Genomic DNA, 12007 nt, shown 5'->3' on the forward strand with positions numbered 1-12007 from the left:
GGGGGGGGGGGGGGGGGGGGGGGGGGCCTATACGGCCCTCGTGGGGCCATGGACCTTATTACGCATGAGGTCACTTGGGAATCCCCATTGACGCAATTGTATGTATTGTAACAGTTTAGGTGAAAAAAACTACTGTTACAGTATAAACAAATAGTTCCTCACATCAATGACAGACGCTTAATGCTAGCATTATGCACAGAAGATACAAAATATATACGGGAATTAAATTATCTCATTCAAGAGTAACAGAAATTCGATTTTTCGAGCGCATTGTAGGAAATCAAAAAATCAAACGGCAAAGATATGTTGATTCTAAACATATTTGTAATAAGTCAAACTCAAACGTAATCAGAGAGAAAATACGTTTCCAGCACTCACACAATATATGAAGTTCCATCACAACAGATCATCAAAGCAAGTCATGACTCTGTTTGTCTGGTGTGTCTTGGTTGTTACTGTTATGAGCCCATTTGTTTCTGCTGATGCAGTTGCTTCCAGGCAACAGTAAATGTATACACAAATGACACAAGACAAAGACCTGGACATGCTCCCTTTTCTGCTCGTCATCAGTTATCAGTTATAATATCACATATACAAGCAGACTATTGTACAGCCATGACCTCAGAGGTTTTTAGCAAAGATGAATGGAAGGTCATTAAAAGTGTTAAAAGATGTCGACAACAAACTGATAACGTGCTCTGGCCATGAACAAGGTTCCTCCTGTAGTCCAGAAGAAAATATCTTCATCAGAATAAACTAGAAGGGGCTGTAAATGATATGTTTATCTGCTGTGGACTATGCTGCCAAGTTAAGATGGTTCCATATTTCCACACATGCGCTCACTTAGATCGAGAGTTATTTATCTAATAGGACGAGTTAATAACACTTCTCCGGCCCTGTGAATGGTCCCTCAGCCATTGAGTTTCAAAACCTGATTCTGATTGAGGAAAGTTTGTGTCTGTGCATTCTTCATTTCAATAATGTTACTCGCCTCTAGTCCCTCCTATTATTAATGTTTACTTGTATGCTTCAGTGGCGAGCCTGAATCAAATAGAAAACAGGATTTGTGATGTTGCCAACCAAATTGGAGAAGTGTTTAACCTAATCTAATCACGTCCTAACTAATAGTTATCTTCCCCTCTCTGGCCGATATCCTGTCTCTCTCTTTCTGTCGCGGTCTGTAAAGAAGAACAAAGAAACAGGGCTATGTTTTTGGGCTTCTGAATCATTATCCTCAATGACAGGTCTTCACGGGAGGCGTGAGGGCAACCTGAACAACTTCCTCTTCATCACTGCAGTTCTTCTGAATTTGTCAGATGTAGTAATGACGGTCACCACCGTTGTTGTTCGATGTTAATTCATTTAGAAGTTTTTTTCCAACATGGTGCAGCAAAATTCACTCAGCAAATACATGACCACAGCTGACAAAACCTGCTGATTCGTCATTCCACTTAAGACGCCCCGTCTTTGTGACACACTGTGAGATTCTGGTGTTAAACTTTATCGACACACGATCTTGGAAAAGAACACAAGATTGAGTTAATTTGCACTGATGTCATGTATAAATACATATACACCCGTATATTCAGAGGGCAGTTGAGTCTTTTCCGGAGCTGCAAATGCGTCCATTTCTATCAGTTATTACTACTAGTTATTGGCTAGTAGTGTCTTTATTGACTTAAATACATTTAATTGTGACTGTTGTCACAAGTGGACAGTGGTGGAGTGGAGTCGTCGCAACATGGAAGGGGCACGTATGTTACAATGATTTTTTTGTGGTAAATTAAAAAAAATCGTTCTGCATTATTAAGGCATTGTACACATTTAAAAGTTTATGTTCACAGGAAGAAGAAGACGCGACATTATTGCAAAGGAAAAACGGAAACTGGAGGAGGCAATTGCAGCCTACAACGTCCTTGTGCCAGACACAGAAGCTGTTGATACAGCAGATGCAGTTCTTAATCAAAACTTCCCCATTTGGCCATGGGATTCTGGTAAATGCAATTTTATGCACTAGCTATATATTGTGTGTATTTTTACATCTTTGCTCATATACTGTGTATTTAAGTCCCTTTTGTACCCTTTGCAATTATGTCTATTGTTCTTCAGGAGTAATAGAAGTGTTCAATTATTAACATTTATTGAACTTTATTTTTATTACTGTTAGAGAAATTCAATATGATCTCTTTGTTACAGCATCCAAAGTCCCCCTCGAGACGAAGAAACTGGCCTTTGACAAAGTAACGCTGCTGTCTCGACTGCGAGAGAAGAGGATGGGATTCTCTTCAGAGAGATGAGGAACCACTGCTGCAGGATTTAAAAAAAAGAGAGATCTAGCAGATAGAAGAGGACCTGTTTACACAGAATATGTATTTAATTGAAATATAAAGACCAAAATGACCATTATTTGACATGAGTTTATGTATTTGGTTGTGATTCAAAGTCATTTAATGATCACAAATGTATACAACAATGTGAGCTCACATAAGCCAGTAGCTCTGTCTCCGTTCTTGTCAATGTAATACTGCTCTTTCCCCCCTTTTTAGGCTGTCCTTTAAACATGTAGAGGCATATGAGGGGCTGAAGGATTTATTGAAAAAAGAAAACGGCAGGAGACGTAGAAACAAATGGAGGAGGCCTTCAGCATTAACACAGGTTAGTTAGTATACATGCACTTTTGTTTTGGAGAAATACATTGAAATTGGTGAGAGGTATTTTCTTTGCATGCAAACATTATATATATATACCATATAGCAATTACATTACACCACATTAATAACTCTTATGTAATACATTAAAGGTAGCTGTCATCTAACACAATACAAAAACATTGATGATTAATATTGTACATGTTGTGTTTTTTTGGTTTGAAATAATGAATGTATAGAGATCCCTCACTATAGCTTGTTTATGAAAAAGAATATTCAAAAATATAATATATTATTATTAACAATAATAACAATAATAATAATAATCTCTTGATACTGCAAATGATCTAAATTGTTCTAAATTATTCTTGAATGTATTGGTTTTGCAGCAGTCTGCTCTATCGCTATGGTATCTGCCGTTCAGACCTGCAGCAGCCAATCATCTTCGTGCTCATTAAACTAACGGCGTTATGCCTCCACCGCCTGGGAGAAGTAGCAGACACCGCTCGCTGCAGTGTGAGGCCGGAGTGGTGTTTCTTTCTCCAGGCGCCAGATGGCGCTGTTACCCCTGATGCCAACATTCAACAGGTCCAGCGACGCGACACCGGCTCGGACTGCACGAGCGAGGCACAGAACAGGCGCGATGTATCCACCAAACGAATAAATAACGCCGTTTTGTTTTTCACTCTCGTTTGCATGTAAGTAGAAGCTTTTTTGGGGTGTCATCGTGTATCTGTAAACTGATCAGATCCAGCACTGGTGGGGTTTGGTTTTCAGTGAGAGTACAACGTCATGCTGGAGACAAAACTGCTACACAGTCATCAAAAGGAATACCTGATATCACACCAAGCAAACGTCAACATTAAGTGAGTGTCTGAGATGTTTTATTTTGAAGGACTCCCTTTATCTGGACAATCTTCATTTGATATAAGTGGTGATCCTAAATGGTGTGTGATGGGTTTGAAAAAAACGTTTAATTTGACCTTCTAATAATGTACCATAATTATATTTCTAGTAGGGTACAATACAAATTGAACCCTCAAGCCAGTATTATGAAAACTGCAATAAGTATCCGTAAAACGGTAATAAGTATACATTATAGAGACATAGCAATAGTTTTGTTCTTTACTGCACATCCCACAAAATTCACCACACGAGCCAGGTGATCGTTCAGATGAAGGTGTGGCACGCGCTGAATTAAAGCCGTGTTCGTTTTTTTCCCCACTTTCCTCTGCGGAGATTCGCGTCTCCGTGCGAGTCCGATCCCCTGCGACCAGTGGATGTCGTTGTTCCGCCCGGTGTCACCCCTCGAGATGAGCTGACCAAAGAGCTATGCCAAGCAAGATCCGATCCGAAAGAGTGAGAGTGTGTGTGTGTGTGTGAGAGAGAGAGAGAGAGAGAGAGAGAGAGAGAGAGAGAGAGAGAGAGAGAGAGAGAGAGGGAGAGAGAGAGAGATAGAGAGAGAGAATCAGGGAGAGGGAGGGAGAGGGAGGGGGGGGAGAGCGAGAGAGAGATTGTGAAAAGAACGGCAGGAGGAGAGGGACTTGCTATAAGGACACCAGCTACTCTTAAATCCAGCCGCTCCTCTGTTTTTTACGCAGGAGATTATTTTTTTGTTTGTTGAAGAAACAAAACAAGAAAACGGGAGAAGTTGTGATTGAAGCCCATCAGACAAAAAGTAGCCTCACATCTTTTTTCTTTTTTTTCTTCTTTAAATCATTCTCAGGTAAAGTGAGCTTCAAAGAAATTTCGCCAAAAAAGACTGGCATGCGTGTAAAGTAAATTTGATATCATTGTCAAATTCTTGCCCCCATGTTTTTTTTGCGGGGGGGGGGGGGGGGGGGGGGGTGTTTGCTGCATCGCCAAACTTAACTCTCTCTCTCTCTCTCTCCCTCTCTCTCTCTCACTAACCTCACGCTCGGTGCTTCCCCCGTTTCTCCCCCAGCCGGCAGAGACACTTGGGGACCGAGGGACCTACCATGATAAGGGCTGTGGACATTGCGCTGACTGTGCTGCTCGCCGCGTCCCTGTCGTGCCGGAGCGCCCTCGGCGGCTACGGGGTGAGCCTGTTCGCGGCGCAGACCTCTCCCCCGGACCCTTGCTACGACGAGCACGGCAACCCGCGGCGCTGCATCCCGGACTTCGTCAACTCCGCCTTCGGCAAGGAGGTGAAGGTGTCCAGCACCTGCGGCAAGGCGCCCGGCCGTTACTGCGTGGTGACGGCGGCGGAGAAAGGAGATGAGAGGACGAGGAACTGTCACACCTGCGACGCCTCGGACCCCAAGAAGTACCACCCGCCGGCGTACCTGACGGATCTCAACAACCCGCACAACCTCACCTGCTGGCAGTCGGAGAACTTCGTCCAGTACCCGCAGAACGTCACGCTGACTCTGTCGCTCGGCAAGAAGTTCGAGGTCACCTACGTGAGCCTGCAGTTCTGCTCGCCGCGGCCCGAATCCATGGTCATCTACAAGTCCATGGACTACGGTAAAACCTGGGTGCCCTTTCAGTTCTACTCGACGCAGTGCAGGAAGATGTACATCAAGCCGAACAGGGCCGTGATCACGAAGCAGAACGAGCAGGAGGCGGTCTGCACGGACTCGCACACCGACATGTACCCGCTGACCGGCGGGCTCATCGCCTTCAGCACGCTGGACGGCAGGCCGTCGGCGCACGACTTCGACAACTCCCCGGTGCTGCAGGACTGGGTGACGGCCACCGACATCAAAGTCATCTTTAGCCGGCTGCACACGTTCGGCGACGAGAACGAGGACGACTCGGAGCTGGCGCGGGACTCGTACTTCTACGCCGTGTCGGACCTGCAGGTCGGCGGGAGGTGCAAATGCAACGGGCACGCGTCCCGGTGCGTAAAGGACCGGGACGGGAGTCTGGTGTGCGAGTGCAAGCACAACACCGCCGGGCCGGAGTGCGACAGGTGCAAGCCTTTCCACTACGACAGACCGTGGCAGAGAGCCACTGCCAGGGAGGCCAACGAGTGCGTCGGTAAGTTCAACCCCGCCGAGCTCCGTCCCGGAGCGGCTGCGCGTCTCTGATGCTGTGCAGGGTCTATACGTGTGGGATGGGTTGTGTTTGTGGTGGCTGGACGGACTGGTGTGATTTTAAGATTGGGCCTACAGTGGAAATATTGCATTAGGGGGGGAAAAGAGCATTATTAGATAAATAGATGTCAAATAAGTGAATTTTGGGCATACAAAATGATGCGTTTGATGGTCTTTTAAATATTAATTAAAATGATTGTATCACCGTTTCATTTACGACTAATTTTACAGCTTAACTTCATTCAAACAATGCTTTAAAGAAAACCGCAGCAAAGCCAAACGCATTTATTTTTCCTGATATTGTGGCGTTCGTCAACGAGCATACAATTGTGTTTAAGTCGCATGCGACGTGGAAATGCAATTTGAAAGTCCATTTAGCTCACTGCAGGCCACAATGGGGGCTTTTAAACCACCTCACACGGGACCACCGAGCCTAATCATCCAGAGGAACATTTCTCACATGCTCGACCTCACCGTTGCGATAAAGCGATGCCTTTTTAAATTCATCTCAAGGATCCAGCAACAAACTCACCGCAGTGGTAATTGAACAAAGCTTTTTAATTAATTAATTAATGATTTTTTTAATTATCACATCATTCTTTTTTGCATCAAAATCAATACGACATACTGCATCAAAATGGCAGGTGTTGCAGTTGAGAATTTAAAAAAATCTAGTATTACGAATGTATAAATTCTAAGATATTATAATCAAATCTTTTTCCTTATTACATTGAAAAAAGCAAATTGGCCCTAGTTTTATTGAATTTCATTCTATGTTATACATTTAGTTAAAACAAATTAAAAAGTGAGAATTACTTCCATTTGGTTATTCTCTTAATTATCACTGACATTATTCACTGAAGAACAACCTGAGAAAATATAATATACCCCCATATAACACAGTGTTTGCCATGCTTAGAAGAAAGCAGGTGTAAAAACAACAACAACAAAAGAAGCAGATTCCTGATCTTATCTGTTCTGCTGTCTGACAAGCCAACATGTTTCGTCAGCTGCTGACTGATCGGTTACAGTAGTTTTATTACAACCTGGCACAGACACATGTATGAACCTGTAGGTTGTAGATACTGCAGAATACTGGCCAGGTTTTTGTCAATTTTAGGTTCTGTATTGAGATGATGAGACATTGTTTGATGAAATTGCTGAATTATGTTGCCCTATTGCAAGTGAAATTGGGTTTTTTAGTCGTTGTTTTCGCTGAGTTTAATTCCATTGTTACTAGAAAGAAAGACTGGCAGTAACTTGATGTTGGTCCGGCTCCTGCTGATGAGGTGTACAGTGAGGATGAGGAGGGACGGCTCGAGAAACTGAAGGAGAGGCAGAAAGATGTTGCTGATAGAGACTAAAATCGCAGAGTGAATCCCTTTATATTCCCCAGTGTGCTGCAGGTCTGCGGTGGGGAAAAAATAAGACTCTATACTGCTTGACGGTCGCGGCACATGTCAGCCACTTTGACACGTAGCAGATGTTTAAAAGGTTTTTTTGTTTGCTGCCGTTGTCCGTTGCTAAAGCTCTGACACATTCTCGCTGGCAGATGTTCCTAAATCAACAGGCGCAGTTTTGTGGAAATATCCACATTCTGCCTGGACTCTTGAAATAGCACTTGATGAGTAAAATAAATAAATGGAAATGAGTTTATACTGCTTGAATTACAAGTTACAGTCAGGTGAACAACGCACTCAATTCAATATCAGTTATACTTTACATGTTTTACATGTGTCACTTTAAAATCAAAAAAAGTCCATGTCTTTATATATTTAAGAATCAAGCAACGCAAACAACATTTAAATTATTATTTGGCATAATAACATTATAGGCATTATAGTCATTATACCGCAGCCGCGGTGAAAATCCTAGCATTCAGATGACACTCAAATATCTCAGCACTCAGCAATGCAACATTCAAATGCATCAAATATAAAAAGGAGGATTTTCAATTTCCAGCTTTTAAATATCTGCACGATGTAAAGTAATACATGCGTGAAAAACAAAAATTAGTTTAGGCACAACTCCTAATAAACTCAGGCAAATGAATCATTTCCTTCAGTCAACAATCCTCAACACTTTCTTTTTTTTAGAGGACGAGATCGTGTATAATACGTTTCACACTCGAGCCATGAAAGCCTGTCGATTATTGCATCCATCGCGTTGTCAGCAAGATATTTAGTTCTTCGACATGGTTGAGGAAACAAGTGTGTTCTCGAACCTTGAAGAGAGGGAGAAATCACACCTCTGTGAAGGCAGTGAACAACGGGAGGAGGTGTGTTAGAGGGATGGCTGTATTCAGTTGGGCAACGTTTGTGATCGCACCGAAAATCAGAGAGTGTTTGTTGTTGCACTCCCCTTAATGACAGCACCGTGAGTCTCTGGACTCTCATGAGGTTCTAGTTAAGCACAGAAGTGTTTCTGTGTGCAGTAAAAAGGTCTGGCACCGTGTGGTGTCAGAACTGATGTAAACTGTTGACTACAAAATAAAAGAAAAAAAGACACAAAAACACAAAGGTCGGTCTCTGTGTTTCTCCTGGAGGGCACTTTGCTGATTACTTCCATCAGGATCTTAGAGGACGCTCCTGAGTGTGCGCCTCCATCCATTTGGGTTATTGACTCATCGCAGAAGGAGATGCAGCTTCTAATGCAATGGGTTCAGTAATACCGCAGTCACGACGGGGACACGCTTCAATCTCAGTTTAGACGTGTTCATCTGGGTTTGCAGCAACCGGAGGAGTGCAAACTGTTCATTTTCAGCATTTCAACTTTCTAATTAAGTTTGTGCAGTTTATTTAAGATTTTGAGTTTAAAGAAAGGAGAAGGTGTTATGAATAATTCAGGCAGATTAGAAAAAAAACAGCTTGAAGGTATGCAGAATGAGGCGACTGAACCACAGAGAGAAGCAGAGACAGAAGGAGGTGGAGCAGGACGACAATAGTGAAAATGGAAGAGACAGATTTAAGAAAAATGTGTGAGGGAGAGGAACCGGGAAATAAAGGGGAGGTAGAGTGACATTTCCATGGCCTGTTCACAAATTCCTTTTTCTTTTTTTTCCAGGCGCCCCTTATTGGGTCAATAAGAATATAAAGGCTGCTGGGAAATGAAGAAACTGTTCTTCTTTCTGCATAGATATTGTAACATATCAGTGACTTGGAGGAGATTCTCTCTATCCTAGCTGCGATTTACGCCTGTTTGCACACGATCAGTTTCCTAAAGCCCAGCATTAGCTGGGTGATTTGAACGGAGCTGCTGCCTTTTTTTCTTCTTCTTCGCCTCGTTATATCCAAATCTGAACTGCATAAATCACCCTCAAATGTTCCCAGGTGCTGCTCAGAGGCATCTGACTGACAGGAGCAAACGCGTGGTGTCGACAAGTTGACATGGTTGATTTGATACCCATTGAAATAATTGAGTTTAAAAGCCACAACCGCTTTAAAAAAAAAAGTACTTTAAAGTTGTTTTTATGTTGTGATATGTGAGCTCGCTTTCAACTTGAAACCATCAGGGGTAAAAAAGAAAAAAAGATTCTTACATAAAAAAATTCTTGAACAGGTCCTCTGAGTGCCTTAAACTAGATGCGAGTATTAACTCCACCAAAATGTTGGAGCGAACATAAGTAAACACTTACAAACAGCTGTGCGCATACTGATGTTTGCCGGTGTGTTTTCCTAACTTCCATGGATGGCTGCCCAAAACCTTAACGAGGTCTCAGATAATCCCAGAAACAGCGACAGAGGAGTTTGATAACAGAAAGGTAACGCTATCGGAAACAATCAATTTCTGGATTTAGTACAGTTTTTTTTCTGACAGAATCAAAAAGAAAGAGCTTTTTGTAAATATTTGTGCACCAACTCTCATAGATGAAGGAATGCAGCATAGAAGCATTTTGTGCTTGTGTATTAAACAATAGCTGCCCTGATAATAGAGATGTCCCAATGTACAATGGATCAAAAGTTGTAAGAAATAAACCATCAAAGATGTTAAAAAACCATCAAATATTACAGACTATTGATATCTGACTGTGTTAAAATATTATAGAGTGGATTCTACCATTGAGATCAATGTTGCTTACTTAGGTGAGGTGTTTACAGTCGTCCTGCACGTATTGGATAAACTGTAAACCATTCCACCAGTAAAAATGATACCAGTCAGACACGTATCATTCCACCTTTGTTTGCACATAGAAGCGATGCTTTTCACTTCAAATGCATCAAGTCAGTTGAGGAACAAAAGATGTTTTTCCTTCAGACGTCTCCTTTGCCGTCATGTTCGTTCGCTACCTTCTCAGACATGACTGAAGGTCTGGTTAATGTTTGATCAGCTCGCCGCGTACCTTTATGAAACCGGCATCCTTCATCTTCAAAGGTGCCGGCGGGATGCGTCGTTAGTCCCGCTCGTAGCAAACAAAGCTGGGAATAAACTGACAGAGTAGCTTTGCACTTTGCACTGTCCTCTACTAGTCTTCACCTCTGCTTCTTCAGTCAGAACTCACCTCTTTCTACCTTCATGTAGGCATGCACACATACACACACGCACACACACACACACACACACACACAAACACAGTTTCCTTCAGGTCTGAAGCCGCTAGTTCAAACAGGGGGGAATGGCCTCTCTCTTCAAGAATCTCTTTTGCCGGAGCTCTTATCTGTGTTTATGGCTCGTTTTGTAAACCGCTGTAAAAATAAGTCGCTCATGGTCCAGGCGACCGGCTCAACCCTCTGCTTTAGATTTTGAGGCCTGTTGTATCTCTCAGACAGACAGAAACATGGCCACTGAGCCAGCACTGTAAGCAAGCCTGACTGTACGGTATATCAAGTAGCTGTAACCAAACACAAAAATAGACAGAAAAGATACACACACACACACACACAAACGCCGTGGGAAGTCAGCAATAATGACAAACTTCCTGCAGCATGTTTTGCGAGCAGAGGAGACTCTGCTGGCAGCCTATACTTTGCTGGGAGGACAGCAGGCACAAGCTCTGGAAAGGATGGCTGGCTGGTTAACTAGCTAGCTCGTCCTTCTCCAGAGCTGGCTAGTTAGCTAGCTAGTCTCTGGAGCCCCCGCCTGCTCTCCTCCCAGCGAAGCAGTTTCCCAGCGGTGAGGAGTGAGGCAGAGGGACCGTTAGATCCAGCAAAGTCGCTGGGCATATTTTCTCTAACCAGTGCAGCATGAAAGCATGATGGAATTAGCAAGTTAGCTAGCTAACTAGCCAGCTGCTAAACAAGTCAAATTTGACAAATGAATGCTTCGTCTAGACACTCTTGTCTGTAGGAAAGCACATTGTTATCGCCAGATTAGCGGCAACTTTGTTTGGATCATTTTCTCTAACGAGTTTTTTTGATTGCAAAAGTCTTTCCAGCTAACACTGTGACATGATCATGATGTCGGCTGTTAAAGGGTCTGTGCTCCAGTTGAGTATATAAACTGGGAGTGTACCGTATTTTTTCTGCAAGTGTGTGTGTCCATTGGGGGTTAAAGTGAGAGGCCTGATAATGTATGCCAGGTATTTTTAAAAGGTAGTTGCATTTTAAATGTATGGAACTGGAAGTTCAGAAGACAGCTGTTGAAGGCTGCCACAGTGCTGTAGCCTGACTGATGTAATGGTACACAGCCTACACTGATTAGAAGTATTGATAAAAGGATAGAATGTGAGATAGATGCGGTGCTGCAGCTCTATTCGATTGTGGATTCATGCATCATGTTTTTGCCGTAGGGTGAGGTCAGGTGGTGTATTTGAAATGTGCCAATGTTTCAGTGTGTTTTTTAACTTGTGATCTGAAAATAGATTTAACAGCATGTTTGGTGACAGGAGATACATTCTGTTCCTGGCTCTTCAACCATCCTTTTTGGGCCAAAAATAGTCACCAGGCCTGGGTCAAAAGAAGAAAACAGTAGATCCATTTAGTTTTTTAGGGATAATTCTGACGTCTGGCTCCAGAAGCATTTCACAAAGTATTTGTATGAAACAATAATGATGATGAAATAAAGCCATTACCATCAAAGGATTTTTATAAAGCTGCTACTTTGAGCACTTGAGTAACCAGAGACCATACAATCCCATGAGTGAGATAATTTATAATTCGCAAAACGTTAGGCTCAAATGAAGCAATAGATGTGACAAATAACGCTGATGCTGCTGCGTATGTTGAAGCATGGAGGATCTTGAAGCTATTAATGTCAGTGTTTGCCAGCAGCCCTTCAGAGCTGGAATTTTGGAGCTAGTTGTTGCTTGTCATGAGGCCTGTTTGAGAAACAATACCATTTTGATTGCAGATAATAAATTCTGAC

The 12007-nt window shown here is 42.8% G+C and overlaps 1 protein-coding gene across 1 annotated transcript in view; it reads left to right on the top strand.

Moving 5' to 3' along the window:
- Window positions 1-4268: 4268 nt before the first annotated feature.
- The window catches only part of ntn1a (netrin 1a), a 53584-nt gene continuing 45845 nt past the window's right edge, over window positions 4269-12007 (top strand). The window contains exons 1-2 of the mRNA XM_079159837.1: window positions 4269-4374; window positions 4594-5651. Coding sequence (XP_079015963.1) covers window positions 4628-5651 — 1024 coding nt within the window. The 5' untranslated portion in view covers window positions 4269-4374; window positions 4594-4627. The remainder of the gene's footprint in view (window positions 4375-4593; window positions 5652-12007) is intronic.

This window comes from Pholis gunnellus (assembly GCF_910591455.1).
Source record: "Pholis gunnellus genome assembly, chromosome: 5".
NCBI lineage: Eukaryota > Metazoa > Chordata > Actinopteri > Perciformes > Pholidae > Pholis > Pholis gunnellus.